The sequence below is a fragment of the Chelonoidis abingdonii genome, chromosome 21, assembly GCF_003597395.2.
Source record: "Chelonoidis abingdonii isolate Lonesome George chromosome 21, CheloAbing_2.0, whole genome shotgun sequence".
In the NCBI taxonomy this organism is placed as follows: domain Eukaryota; kingdom Metazoa; phylum Chordata; order Testudines; family Testudinidae; genus Chelonoidis; species Chelonoidis abingdonii.
This window is the reverse complement of record NC_133789.1, coordinates 10,120,030-10,135,248: the sequence shown is the minus strand read 5'-3', so window position 1 is coordinate 10,135,248 and position 15,219 is coordinate 10,120,030. Positions and strand designations below refer to the sequence as shown.

General features: G+C 49.0%; 1 protein-coding gene across 1 annotated transcript in view; it reads left to right on the top strand.

The window, feature by feature from the left end:
• EFCAB3 (EF-hand calcium binding domain 3) overlaps positions 1-15,219 on the top strand; it is a 101,538-nt gene that overhangs the window by 57,123 nt on the left and 29,196 nt on the right. The window contains exons 11-25 of the mRNA XM_075059814.1: positions 478-582; positions 1,063-1,134; positions 2,099-2,203; positions 3,934-3,996; positions 5,728-5,832; positions 7,495-7,566; positions 8,110-8,214; positions 10,661-10,732; positions 11,900-12,004; positions 12,534-12,605; positions 12,824-12,928; positions 13,173-13,244; positions 13,824-13,928; positions 14,421-14,492; positions 14,705-14,809. Coding sequence (XP_074915915.1) covers positions 478-582; positions 1,063-1,134; positions 2,099-2,203; positions 3,934-3,996; positions 5,728-5,832; positions 7,495-7,566; positions 8,110-8,214; positions 10,661-10,732; positions 11,900-12,004; positions 12,534-12,605; positions 12,824-12,928; positions 13,173-13,244; positions 13,824-13,928; positions 14,421-14,492; positions 14,705-14,809 — 1,335 coding nt within the window. The remainder of the gene's footprint in view (positions 1-477; positions 583-1,062; positions 1,135-2,098; positions 2,204-3,933; positions 3,997-5,727; positions 5,833-7,494; positions 7,567-8,109; positions 8,215-10,660; positions 10,733-11,899; positions 12,005-12,533; positions 12,606-12,823; positions 12,929-13,172; positions 13,245-13,823; positions 13,929-14,420; positions 14,493-14,704; positions 14,810-15,219) is intronic.

Here is a 15,219-nt window from a genome sequence, read left to right as displayed (position 1 = left end):
GCAGAGTGGAAGGAAATGGCTACCAGGCCGATGTGGTAGCATTTCCCCACCTTTGTACGGGTGTAAATGACAGCACAAGATGCAGGGCAGTGGGGAACCAGACACACAATGTAAAGGAGCCCTAGTGTGTATGAAAATCAGGCCCTGTGACTCCATTTGTCCCTTTAACTGCATGGCCTAATTGCTGCCTTCATGTAGCCTTGTGCCTTCTGTTATGATTGCAAAGCCAAAATCTGCCAATGCACCTGCGGGCAATTGGAGATGTTTTTTGGAGAGAGGCTGCAGGATTTGGCTCCACATTTGCAAGGATGCAGGGTGATGTTCTTTCTAAACTCTTAGTGATTAAAGCCGACGTCAAGCAAACCCCTTCCCAGGGCAGTACAAGCCAGAGCAGTAACCGGTGAATTTCCAGCCAATGTGCTATGAAAAGTCAGGCATTTTGCTGTTGTTTGATATATTTCTCACCATCTCTCCCAGGGAAAAAGGTTGATATCAGAGACCTGGACTCTCTTCTGACCGAAATGGGGATGCACTTAACACAGAAAGAGCTCCAAGAAGTGCTGAAGCTCGTCATTGTGGATGGTGAGCAGCTTGCCACAGCACTGTGTTCTCTGTAAACCTAAACAACCGTAGACTAAACAATCCGTCAGCTCAAAGATTTGGCGGGGAGGGGAATGTGTTCAAAGTCAGGCCAAGAAGCTGAAATTTTAAAGTTTCCTACAAAATGAAAATTAAGAAAAATCTCAGTTGGGGCCCACTGAAACATTTCATCTCAACATTCTCGTTTTGGTTCATTTCATTTTTACTGCTGTATGAGATTAACACCATAGCTCTAATATAGAAAACTGTAAAATAATATTTAAAATCATACTTTATTATCCTAGAAGTCAAACAAAATGTTTCAGCGTTGTCCAAACAAAACACGACAACTTTTTCCCATCAAAGCTTCTGTTGAAATTGACGTGTTCCCACGAAATGTTTTGATTTTGACAGAATGACATTTTTCAATGGAAAACTAAGACCACTGTCTCTTTCTGCCTGGCTGGCACTTTCTCTTTGCAGGAGACGGGAAGATAAACGTGAGTGACTTTACGAAGAATGTGATCAGCACACGGAGGGCTTCCAAAGCTGAGAGTAAGTCAAGACCTAATGATAAAGTTGGACGAAATGTGGTAGACCTCTGCCTGCCTCTCATTTCTGTAGCAGCAGGGGCCCTGCCTATGGAAGGGATCTCAGGAGGTCATCTAGTCCAACCCCCTGCTCAAAGCAGGACCAGTCCTCAACAATTTTTTTTTTTTTGCCCCAGATCCCCAAACAGCCCCTCAAGGATTGAACCCACAAACCCTGCATTTAGCAGGCCAATGTGAAAACCACTGAGCTATCCCTCCCCACAAAATCATCTGGTCCTTTAGCTCAAGTAGGGGAGGCGTTATGCTTTTAAATAGAACTTTTCAGTGGTCACTAGTGATGATCTAACCATCAAGAAAGGAGGGTTTTTTCATTTCCTGGGTGCCCCAAATGTGAAACCTATCCCGGCGCCCAGCACAAGGTCTGAGCAACACGTACATCCTACTTGAACTCTCCACATAGGATGTGAGTAGTGTCCAGGCCCTCTGCACCTGGAAGGATTTTACACAAATTCTCTGCTGCTCTGAGGGGAAACCCAGGGACAAAACTGGCCAAGAGAGTTTATTTATTAGGCCCGTTGCTAATACATTTATTGAGCAACACAACAAGTAGATCCAATCGCTGTCTGGCTACACTGAAATCAGAGGTGTGACTGCAGCACATGCAGACGTACCCAAGGATAGCTCTGATCTTTCTCGCCCCAGTAACAATAGCAGTGAAGCCACGGCAGTACAGGCTAGTCACTCGAGTACATACCCAGCATCCTGGCTTGGCTTGGACAGCCCACGTGGCTGCAGCTTTGCGGTTATTGTTATTCGCGCTAGCTAGATCAGAGCTAGCGTGGGTCTGTCTACATGTGCTGCTTGCAGAGCCGATATACCCTTCTGTCCAGTGTCAGGTCAATGTTCTCTAGCCCTGTGAAACCTCACTAGGATTTTAGCATTTAATTCGTTGTCTCTCTCCGTCCAAGGGGACAGGGTTGCTACGAGTCACCTGGACTCCATTCTGGGCAACATTGGGATCTTTTTAACTGAAGAGGAGCTCCAGGAGGCGCTGAAGCACACGGAAATAGACGGTGAGCATTAGAGATCTCTCTGGAGACATCCCGATGCTCGTCCCAACAGAGGGAGTTGGGTACATCCGTATAAAGGGATCTACTTCCCCTTGCTAGCGCAGACCAAGTGCACTCTCACTCCATTCCTGTGGCACTGTCAGCCAGATTTCCCTTTACCCGTGCTAGGCACTCGTATCCTCTGCACTTGAGTGGTTCTCAAGCCTCCTGCATGCTTCTTCTCTCACAAGGGCACAGGGTCAATGGGTGGAGGGCAGGAGTGGGTGTGTCTGAGAACACGCAGGCTAATGCATGATCCTCATCACTTAGCAACATATTCCCCATCAGGCTTCTCGCCACCTACTAGGCTGCAGTAAATAGGGCGGCTGCATAGCAGGATTTGTCCTTGGCGCGTTTAACCCGCAGGACTCTGTGCCAGTCCAGCCCAGAATGCCCATCTTCCAGGGTGTCTTCTGGAAATGCAGATCAATCCATTACAGACACTTGTAGGACTCAGAGGAGCCTTTCCCCCACCCCGCCTCTCATTTCCTTTTCCCTCCCGCTCAGCCCTGGGATGGAGGGGAAAGAGAGGAGAAAATTCTGTACCACATGAAGTTCAAATATCTAATGGCAATTTCGCTGGGTCCAACCATCCCTTGCATTTCACCATGTGTAGCCATTCACACCAGTGCAAACTGGGTGTGAAATGCTACCAGAATGACTTATAGCCACTTTGCAAAGGAGAATTGGGCTCAGTCACTTTCATTGCTTGCACAAATTTAGGCCAAAATTTTCCAAATTTTCCATTCGGCAGGAAATTCCAGCATTTCAAAAACGTGAGTTTGTTCCAGACGGGAACGAAAAATTGAAATTTGTTGCAGAACTGAAAATCCGAATGAATTCTATTCAGAAACGTCGGAAGATTTTGTTTCTCTAATGACAAATCACTTGGTTTCGACAATGCGAAAATGTTTTGTTTTGATACGGTAAAAATATCCATTTTGCTAATGTCAAAACATATATATACTGTATTTTATTATATTTAATATTATATATGCAATTAAATGAATATTTACTGTAATAAAAAGTCTAAACAAAATGAATTGAAATGATAAAGTCGAAGCAAATGGCTTTACCGTATTGCTATGAACAGAGCCGCCGGGTGGGGGCAAGTGGGGCAATTTGCCCCACCCCACAGGGGCCCCCTCGAGAGTTTTTCGGGGCCCCTGGAGCAGGGTCCTTCACTCACTCTGGGGCCCCCGGAAAACTCTTGCGGGGCCCGGGCCCCCGAAGCTTCTTCCGCTCTGGGACTTGGGCGGCAGGGGGGTGGCAGAAGGACCTCCCACCGCTGAATTACCGCCAAAGTGGGACCCGCCGCCGAAGTGCCGGGTCTTCGGCAGTAATTCGGCGGTGGGGGGCCCCCGCCGCGGGTCTTCGGGGCACTTCGGCACCAGGTCTCGGAGCAGAAGGACCCCCTGCCGCTGAATTACCGCCGAGGAGGCCCCCCACCACCGAAGACCCCAGACCCCCTGAATCCTCTGGGCGGCCCTGGCTATGAAGTGTTTTGACATTATCGAAACAAAAGGAGAGAGTCAGAATTATTCACTTGGACGGTTTCCAGTGGAAAATGTCCTTGAAATTGACATGTTCCTGTGGACTGTTTTGATTTTGACCAAGGTGACTTTTCCATTGGGAAAACTCCTCCTTGCGAATGTGCCAACCAGCTCTCCTGTTCTGCCTCTTCTCCCCTACAGCGGAGGGGAAGGTGAATTTGAGTGAATTCATGAAGAGTGTCCAGCGATTGTCCGAAGCCGAAGGTGAGTGACGACTGTCTAACGCAGATGGATGGCGGATGATGACCAGAAGGTGTCACATATTGTTCAGTTTTTGTTACCTTTCTTTGGGTGTGTGTAAGACAATTACACAGCATGCAGTCTCCTGTGTCTTTTCTCTGTACATAGCTGGAGACTGTGGTATAATTCCATTTGCTGAAGAGTTTTGAGTCAGTGGACTGATTGATGGTGCAAAGATTGACTGGGCTGCACTCTGCAGTCCAAAGGGTGGTTGCCGCCCCAGTAAACACGCCCAAACTAGCATGGCTTAAAAATAGCAGTGTAGAGGCAGCAGTCTAGGCTTCAGCCAGGGCCTACAAGCCCATCCAGGGTGCTGAAGCTCTTGCTGTTGTATCTACGCTGCTGTTTTTAGCCATGAACACAGGTAAAGCTAGCGCTGGTATGTCTACCCACGCCACGATCACCCTCCTAATTGCAGTGTAGATACATCCAAAGACAGGCCTGTCCTCATGTCTGAGCATAGGGTTAGGAAGAGATGCCAGAGAATCATAGACTATCAGGGTTGGAAGAGACCTCAGGAGGTCATCTAGTCCAACCCCCTGCTCAAAGCAGGACCAATCCCCAACTAAATCATCCCAGCCACGGTGTCATTCTCCTGTGGATCTCGGCTTTTGTACTGCACACGTCACCATGGTAGCTGCTTCACTGCAGTGGTGTTAAAGGGTTGCTGGAGGTGCTGATTTTCTGACCAGAACTAAAATCGAGGTCGTGCCAGAGCTGTGCAGTCCCTCTTCCTCGATTATTTCAGTCTGTGATCTCTGGGCATGTCAGGGCCAGTTGTACAGTCACTAACCATGGAGCAGGGAGCTCTGGTCCAGGGAAGCTTCGTAGGATCATCAGCTGAGATTTTCAAAGCAGCCTAAGGGATTTAGAGGCCCAGCTCCCATTGCAGTACATGGCAGCACTGAAAACCTCAGCCATCGCCTTTATGGGCAAAGGACAGGAAGAGGCCTCAGCTGGACGAGGACCAGTGCAGTCCGCGTCAGGAATGCTGAGCGCCCGCCACTCCCGTTGGCATCATTGGTGGGACCCTTTGGGCTTGATTCCTGTTTACACTGAGGTGGTTTTACACCACTCTGGTAGGGCAGAGGGGCCTTGAAATGAGTGTAAATGAAATGAACACCCACCTGGATGTCCTTTTACGCCACCAGCAAGGTGGAAAGCGGCCTTCGGTCTCGTCTACACACACTTCATGCACTGAGTTAACCAGTTTGGAAACTGATTCAGTTAAATCAATGCAGCCCCCCCTTGTGTGGACACTCTGAAATCCATCTGGGAGCCTTACACTGTTGGCATAAGTGGGTATTTTTTTACTGGCTTGTGCCCTGTTTCCGTAGAGTTCTCTTAATCCGAAATAAGAGCATCCACACACAAGAGTTGCTTCAGGTTAGAAGCTGACTTTGTTACATCCGTGCACAGACTGTGCGTACACCAGCCCTTGGATCTGTTATATTTTGCACATGTCTAGTCCTGACTTTATGCGGCCATAAAAAAAAAAATCTCACATCAGAATAGGAGCATTCAGTGACCTGGCTAACTCTGTGATGGATAAAGGCCTTCCAAGCCCCTGGAATTCCCCCCTAGTGTCAGATGGATATGCTGCCAGCGTTTACTGTCCTGAACCAGTGCACAGAATGTCCTCTTCCTTAGAGACATGACACCATGTTATGCATTCTTTCCTCCCCCCATCCACAGGGGAAAAGGTTGATGTCGATAACCTGGACTCCATTCTAGCCAATATGGGGATCCATTTAACGGCTGAGGAATTTCAGAAGGCGCTGGGGGGTGTTACTTGTGGTGGTGAGTAATGCGGCACGTCCCTCTGTCTTCTTCAGTGGCGTCTCTGCTGGAGCTGGGAGGGGAGGGGTGTGCACACGCAGATTGTCAGCGACCGGGACTTGGGCAGCTGGGCTTCGTGCTTGGGACAGGAGTCTGTCGTCAGGAAACGGTGCTGAGGGGCAGGACCGGGTCACCTGGATGATGTATCCCAGCAGATTAGGAGCTGCTGCAATACACCACACAGATGCAGTGTATTGTTTGAAAGTCAGATTCCCCGGACGGCTGGTTTAATAGTGTAGCTTGCAGAATGCAGCCTGCAGTGTAGCTAACTGCACTCTCTAGACCCAACCAACACTAGGGTGGACTGATATGACTCGACTGCTGGACTCCAGACTCTCCAAGACCCGCACGGACCACAGAACAGATTCTCCACCAACGCTATGGGCCCACGGCAGGAGCAGGAGCGATCACAATCCTCACCAAAGGCTTTGGAGCTGCTGTCGAGCTGCTGCTGCTGCTGGGCTTTGGAGCTTGGTTGCCTAGGGCCTGACTCTGCTGCAGGCCCAGATTCCAGGGTTGCACGTGTGCACGAGTGTTCTGACAAGTGCACGCACGTTTGTACAGGGCAAATGCTCATGCACACGCGTGTCAGAACACTCAGGGCTGGGGTCAGTTTGCCTAAGGGATAGCTGATCCATTTCAGCTCAAACCCTCCACGGCGGGGAGGATGATCTCCCCTCTGGGATTGTTCGCTTTTAGTCCCTTTCCTGTGTTCCCACAGGGCCGATTTCCTCTTCTCCAAGCACATTTTGTTGGCACATTTCCTGCTTTCTAATATGGAGGGACAGCAGTGTGAATAAATCACTAGCCCCCCCTGCGTTGAGACGCAGAGAACTCGACCCCTTTCCCAGCCCCACCTCGCTGCCCGGTGGAACGATCAGGGGGGAAATGTCCAACAAATCGTGGGGAAATCCCCATTGCCCTTTGCACATTTTCATGGGGTTTAGTACTAAATACACCACAGGTATGAGTTGCCCCTCACTGACACTGGGGCAGATCCTTCCTGCACTGACTGCAGTGGAGTTACTCCTGATTTATCCTTGTCTGAGTTCAGAAAAGGGCCCAAGTCCTTTGTCTGCAAAGATTCCCATTGCAAAGATTCCCATGGACATCACCAAGCCTTGGATCTGGCCTTTGGAGCGTCTGGCTGAGACTGAGACATGCAAAGCCAGTGCAAAGAGGCCCCGAAGTGAATGTGAATTATATTTACACTCACTTTAAAGCTTTCCTGATGCTGCCAGAGCAATGTAAATAGGCCACAGCCTGTGGGCATGTCGACCCTTGGAGCTGGGGGGTTGATCCCTGGTTGGAAGAGAAATACACTAGCTCTCATGGAATGTGTGAGAAATACTCTCACTAGTGCTAAAAATAGAGTGTAGCTGTGACAGCACAAGGGGTGGGAGGAGTTAGTGACCCAGAGTACCAGCCTGAGGTCTTGGACAGGCACATATTCTGGGCGCTAGCTGGTTGTGCCGCCGTGGTCACGCCCAGTTTTTAGCATGCTAGCCCAGTCAGCGCTGGCATGAGTCTGTCTCCTCCAGCAGGGAATCACGCCCCCCAGTGCCAGGGGCAGATGTAGCCTCTATCTTGCCGTCTGTCTCTGATCTGCATTTCGTCTTGCAGCCGACGGAAAGGTGGAGCTAAAACACTTTATGAAGAGCGTGATGGGCACCTGGTGGACTTCCCAGTGTGAAAGTAAGTCAGGGCTACTGCAACCCAAGCGGCTAAGGATGGGCGGGTGGACAAAGCCGCATGTCAATGGAACAATCACTGCACCTGTCAGCATGACATTCCACGCGTGTGTGGGTGGCACTGGATTCCTGCTTTATGATTGGCCGGAAATGTTGCCTCAGTCCTGAGTCCCATGTGCCCGGTGGCACAAAGATTCACACACGCTGGGATTTTCAAAGGGACCTAAAGGAGTTAGGGTTCAACCTGGGAGTCGATGGGCATCGGCATCTAACTCCCTTGGGTAGATTTGAAAATCCAGGCCCGAATGGCAGCCTCCTCGAAGAAGCCATTATCCCCTGGGCACTTGTTGGGAGCTGAGGACATTCAGCACAATGAGGGATGTGCTCCAAAGACAGCCCAGAACCAGTACCCCTGCATGGTTCCATTTTGGGGAAGAGTCATTTAAAGGCACAACCGAGCCCAGCCCCTGAGGGCCATACTCCGTTATTACTCTCTTCTTACTCTGGCAAACGTCCCCAATGATTAAATCTTCCCCACCTATCCTAGGGGATTTGGTGGATCTCCAGAACCTGGACTGCATCCTGGACAGCATGGGGGTCCATTTAACCGATGAGGAGCTGCAGGAGGTGCTGACACATGCTACTGTTGATGGTTGGTCTTTTGAAACTCACTCTGTGTTCTTTGTGGGGGTCACCCTGAAATCAGCGTAATTGACGGTGAAGATTTGAAATCCTGGTTGTGCGTTGTGCTTGCCAAAACCCAGTGGCATGATGTGTGCGCAACAGGGACAATACAGCTGCTTAAAATAAATCCTGGGCCCAGATTCTGCTCCCGCTTATGCTGGGCTAAAGCTAGGTCATGCTACTGCCACCAGAGGACCGACAGACTGATTCCCAGTGACCAGGGTCAGCTCCAGGCACAGCGAAGGAAGCCTGTGCTTGGAGCGGCCAATGGAAAAGGGCAGCATGTCCTGGTCTGCAGTGGCAGGTCCCTCAGTCCCTCTCAGAGGGAAGGACCCGCCGCCGAATTGCTGCTGCCGAATTAAGCAGCGCGGTAGAGCTGCCGCCGATCACGGCTTTATCTTTTTTTTTTTTTTTTTTTTTTGCTTCACCGCTTGGGGTGGCAAAAAGGCTGGAGTCGGCCCTGCAAGTGACCATAGTGTCAGTGAGACTCTGGCTCAGTGGAGGTCATCTGGATTGACACCGCTGGAGAGGGGATCGTGATCTGACCCTTTTAAATGTCAGCCCCTCCCTTTCCTGATCCTAGAACTCTGACCCCTTTCAAGGGTTCCATTCATTTTTCCTTTAGAAAGAAGAAAGTTCTTAGTCCCTTGCTAAGTGAAAGTGTCTCCATCCAGTGCTAACTGACAAAGGAAATGCGGTAGATCTAATTTACCTCGATTTCAGTAAGGCGTTTGACACGGTTCCACATGGGGAACTGTTAGCTAAATTGGAAAAGATGGGGATGAATATGAAAGTTGTAAGGTGGATAAGGAACTGGTTAAAGGGGAGACTGCAGCGGGTCGTACTGAAGGGTGATATAGTGGATGCTAGGATCGGTTTTGGGACCATTTGAGAGAGGTTGACTCAGATGGAATCCCTCAAGGATCGGTTTTTAGGGACCAATACTATTTAACCTTTTTATTACTGACCTTGGCCACTAGAAGAGCGGAATGTGCTAATAAAGTTGCGTGATGACACGAAGCTGAGGGGTGTTGCTAACACAGAGAAGACAGGATACTATTCAGTGAAGAATCTGGACCACTTGTACACTGGAGTAATAGTAATAGGATGAAATATAATAGTGAAAAGTGCAAGGTCATGCACATTAGGGATAATATTTAAGGAATTTTAGAATATACATTGGGGACGCCATCAGTTGGAGCCAACAGAGGAGGAGAAGGAGCCTGTGGACATAGTTGGTTGATAGCCAGGATGTCTATGATTCCGCCAATCGTGGCGATATGGGCTGTTAAAAAGAGAAATGCGGTTTTAGGGTGCATCTCAAGGCAAGGCGTATTCCAGCAAGACTAAGGAGTGTAATACCGTTATATATACGGCGCTGGTTAGACCCACCTGAATTTGTGTGCAGTTCTGGTGTCTCCATGTTTAAGAAACGATAAATTCAAAAACTCGGAACAGGTCCAGAGACGAGGCTACTAGGATGATCCTGATGGAATGGAAAAACCTGCCTTATATGAAAGGAGACTCAACGGAGCTTGCGCTTGTTTAGCCTGGCCAAAAGAAGCTCCGGGGGAGTACTGCCTCATGCTTCTATATAAATATTATCAGGAGGGCATTAACGTATAGGGAGGAGGGAATTAGGAATCTTTATTCTAAGCTTAGTATTAACGCTGTAGCACAAGGACAAAATGGGTACAAACTGATTTAGGAAGTTCAGACTAGAAATTAGAGGAAGGTTCCTAACCATTAGTGGGAGTGAATTCTGGAACAGCCTCCGAGAGGAAGTGGGGGCAAAAGATTACTCTTACTGGCTTAAAGACTAATGCTATGATAAGTATTACGGATGGGGATGATTATAAATAGTGATAGTTTATATTTGGGGCAAGTTGAATCTTGGATTATCAGCAGTATAAGTCATGCCTCAATGGGTCTGTGAGGGGATGTTGGATGGGATGGATCTTGAGTTACTGCAGGAGAATTCTTCTTCTGGTGCTGGCTGGTGAGCTCTTGCCCACATGCTCAAAATGGTCCCAAAACCGATCCTAGCATCCACTATAGGGAAGGAATTTTCCTCCAGGGCAGATTGGCAGGGGCCCTGGAGGTTTTTCGCCTTCCTCTGCAGCGTGGGGCATGGGTCACTTGCTGGTGGATTCTCTGCAGCTTGAGGTCTTCAAACCACAATTTTGAGGACTTCAATAACTCAGTCATGGGTTAGGGGTTGTTACAGAAGTGTATGGGTAGGGTTCTGTGGCCTGCTTTGTGCAGGAGGTCAGACTAGATGATCATATTGGTCCCTTCTGACCTATGAGTCTATGAGTCTATGAGACCTGACTACAGCAACTGGGTCAATTCCCATCGGTCTCTGTGTACTTCAGTGTGTATTGCTTCCTTTGACTCTGAGCTTTATCTTGCAGCCAATGGGAAGGTGAATTTGGGCAAATTTATGAAGGGGATGAAGACTATCCAGAAATTGCCCCTAGGTGAGGGTAAGTGAGACTCCTATAATACAGGTGGATAGATGGGACTGCACTGAATGAGGCAGGAGACACATGGTGGGGGAAGTGCTATGTGATCAGGTAATTAAAGGCTGTCTCCTAATGAAGCTACATACGGGGGCAGAGTTAAGGTTACTTAAGCGACCTCAATTGCTGCCTTTCCTCACTCCAGAGTATCTGACTTAGGAACCTTAGGCTTTGATCTTGCAAATATGCACAGGCTCCAACTCACTAGCATGAAGTCTCAGTGAAGTCACAGGGGTGAAGTTAAGCACAAGCTTTAGTGTTTGTGGGATTGGGGGCTTACTAGTGTACCTTTAACTGAAGTTTCTGAATGTAGCGATAGTAATCCATGTAGTACATTAGTGAGCTCTCCAGGATACAAACCTAAGAGAAACCGTGCTCGCAGATAACTGCTGATCTGAAACGTAAGGGCTGTGCTGTGTGAAACAACGGAGTCAGTTAACTGTCCTGGACAAATTAGCCAGAAGGGCAGGATTTTTAATGGTTTTTTCTTGATCATGTTGGGAGTTCTTGCTTTATTCAATGCCCAACTTGAATAGCATATGATAAGTTTTCTGTGGAGTTGCAAAGAGGCCAAACGATTTCAATGTCAGCCTAAATGGCATCAGAGAGACACGTCCATGTTGTCGAACATAATGAATAACCAGCTCCAAAAGCCAAATTCCCTGCTGGAGCTCCCTTAGACTTCAACAGAATTGTACCACCAGCTCATAGTCTTTTAAGGGTTTAGTGTCACTTACCATGTAGCACAGACAGGAAGGATGGTTTAATGGCTAAAAGACAGATCTAGAAGCCAAGACACCAGGCCTGTACTCCCCACCTCTGCTACAAACTTTGAGCCAATTGCCTAATGATGTGTGACCTTGAACAAATCACTTAAATCCACCGTGCCTCAGTTTCCCTTCCCAGGGCGAGTGTGAGATTTATTTGACAAATGGGTGTAAAGGGCTTTGAGATCCTCACATAGCAGCTGCTAGAGAAAGACAAAAGATTATTGATATTATTTCCATATCATCAAATCTCTCTCGTGTCCTGGCTGCCCGAAGGGGAAGAGTGCCTAGCTCAGTTGTGCGGGATGACTGTTAAATGTACAAGTCATGAACCAATGCGGTGTTATTTCCTCTCTGTTCCCAGAGGACAAAGTGGATTTGAGGAACCTGGACTCCGTGCTGGTCAACATGGGGATCCATTTAACCCCGGAGGACCTGCAGGAGGCACTCAAGCACTGCCCCATTGACAGTGAGCATGTCTACTCCCACTCTGGCTCCGTTTGTGTTGTCAGAGCCCTGTTGTGTGGGGCGAGGCGTCCTGCTGCCAACGTGGTGATGGGCGGAGGCGATGGGGGTGGCTGCTCCTTCCTAGAACTGCCTGGGCACGTCAAAGATGCTAACTCCACCCTTGCCTCACCTGACTTCCCCCTTAGACTATCAGGCTACTCTCTCTTGCAGCCAGCTCTTATGGCCTCAACTGCATAGCTGGGAACAACCACAGAACTGAGGTTCTCAGGCCATGGCCTTTGCCCCTCAAGCTATTCCCCCCATACATCCCCTGTGCAGGAGGCTGCAGTGGGGCTGGGCCATACAGCCAGGCCTCCATGTGGCCATTTCCTGTGTGCCCAGAGGTTCCAGGGTAGCTGGAAGCTGTGTGACATGGGGATGCTATAATGCAGGAGGAACAAAACCCCAAATCCCAGGCTTTATTTGCTCAGCTGCTTCCCTGCCCATGGCCGTGTCCGGCCCTTGTCTCTGAGTGGTGTTTTACCTTGCAGGAGACGGGGCAGTCAGCCTGGGGGCATTTATGAAGAGCGTGATGAGAACACGGAGACCCTCCCAGGCTGAGAGTAAGTGAGAACAGATGTGCTCTCTCAGTACTCAAGGCTGATGTGTGTCCCCCCCTGGCAGTTGGCAAGTGGTGTCAACGCAATTAAAGTAGTAGGTGGCGGGACTTGCATGTGCTCTCCCCAAACCAACCCTGAGGTCCTCACTCCATTATGACACTTTCCTGATCCAGTCAAGCTGCCCCGTTGGCTAAACTGTACGTCTTTCCCATGTGTCCTAGGGGATAAAGTGGATCTCCAGAACCTGGATGACATCCTGGGTAGCGTGGGGGTCCATTTAGCCAATGAGGAGCTGCAAGAGGTGCTGAAGCATGTGACCGTTAATGGTTTGTATTTCAAATCTTGCTCTGTGTTCTCTAGCAGGGGGCTTGAAATCAACAGAAATGATGGTGAGCGTTGGAAACCCTGCATTCCTCAGTTTTTCCACATAGAATAGAGGAAGTTCTAAGTAAATTATGGCAATTTATCTCCTTTCGATGCTAATCAACCTGAATTTTAGCTAATCAACCTGTCCCTCAGCCTCTGTGTTCTTTAGTGTTCTGTGACTCTGAGCTGTGCTTTACCTTGTAGCCAACGGGAAGGTGAATTTGGGCGAATTTATGGAGGCAGTGAGGATTGTCCAGAAATTGCTCCCAGGGGAAGGTGAGTGACTATCTAATAATCCTGAGAGAGGTTAGAAGAGAGTGACCTGAATGAGGCTGGTGTCCTCTGGGAAAAAATAGGGTGTCATCATGTAGTTAAAAACCACCTTTTCATGAATCCGCACAAGGGGCAGAGTTAAGGTTACACCAGAGCCCTTAATGCTAGCCCTTCCTCACTCTTGAGAGCCTGACTTTGTAACCTTAGGCCCTGATCTTGCAAGCATGCACTGGTTTTGCTTTTTGCACGTGAAGTCTCCTGGAAGTAAAGTTAAGGACATTCAGTACTGTTTGTAGTGCTGGGGGTCATAGTAGCATTCATTTACCAGAGGATTTTGTATATAATAGTGGTAATATTTGTGATATGCTAGTGAACTGTCGAGGATACAAAGTACAGAGGGACTGTGCTTACCGATAGCTCCTTATCTAGGACAGATTACTATTACTATTATATTATGATTCATATATTGCCAAATCTCTCTCTCATCCTGGCTGCACGTAGGAGAGTACTGCTTAGTTTAGTTGGTTAAACATTCAAGTACTGAACGAAGCGCAGATTCCAATATTTTCTCTCTGTTTGCAGAGGACAAAGTGGATGTGGGGAACCTGGACTGCACCCTGGCCAACATGGGGATCCATTTAACCCCGGAGGAGCTGCAGGAGGCGCTCAAGCACTGCCCCGTTGACAGTGAGCATGTCCACTCCCACCCTGGCTCCGTTTGTGTTGTCAGAGCCCTGTTGTGTGGGGCGGGGCCTCCTGCTGCCAACGTGGTGGTGGGCAGAGGCATGGGGGGAGTCTGCTCCACCCTAGTGCTGCCTGGGCTTGTCAAAGGTGCTAACCCCACCCTCACCTCACCTCAGCTGCTCTTCCTCTTTGGATCAAAAGGCGGCTCTCGCTTACAACCCACTTTTTGGCCTCAAGGGGGCAGCTGGGAATAGCTAGGGTGTGAAGATTCCCGGGCCATGCTCCTTCCCCTCCAGTGATGTCCCCCTACCCCCTCTCTACAGGAGGCTGCAGTGGGGCAGGACCATCGAGCCAGAACCCCATGTGGCTATTTCCTCTGTGCACAGGGATTCCCGGGTAGCTGGAAGCTGCCTTTGCACCACAGAGGTGGCTATAAAACAGGCGTCACTCGCTCAGCTTTTGTGGCCTTTGTCTCTGTGTTGCCTTCCCTTACAGCAGACGGCAAAGTCAGCCTGAGTGTTTTTATGAAGAGCATGATGAGTACACGGAGACCCTCCCAGGCGCAGAGTAAGTGAGTACAGATGCTCTCTCTACACATTCATTATTGGTGTGTCCCTCCCCGGACAGTAGGAGGCAGGTGTAGATGAGGGTTAAACAGGGGGACCTTGCACATTCTCTGCACAAGCCAAACCCTGAGGTCCTTACTCTGTTATTACTCTCGCCTCACTCAGGCAAAGCTCCCCAGGGTCTAAATTATAGATCTTTCCCATGTAACCTAGGAGACAATGTTGATATCCAGAACCTGGACTACATCCTAGACAGCATGGGGGTCCATTTAACCAATGAAGAGCTGCAGGAGGTGTTGAAACATGTGACTGTTGATGGTGGGTATTGGAAACCTCACTGTTTTTGGTGGGGGCCTTGAAATCAGCAGAATTGATGGGGAACCTTGGAAATCCAGAAGACAGTGGTGAGATGGGTGAACAATAGGAACAAGGGAAAAATCAATCCTAGCCCCAGTGTCTTCTCCCACTTACACTGGCGTAAATCTGGTGTAACCCCACTGACGCCAGTGAACTGATTGGCTGATGCCCATTTACACAAAGGCCGATGTTCCCCCTGCTCGCAGTGTGAAGGGGGCATAAAGTCAGATTGAATTATATGTGAATCCCGACTAAAATAATGTGAAATGACCATCACGTAAATGAGACTCTGCTCCAATGGAGTTAATCTGGATTTACATCACTGGATACGGGAGCAGGATCTTGCCCTTTAAATGTCATGCTCCACCTGT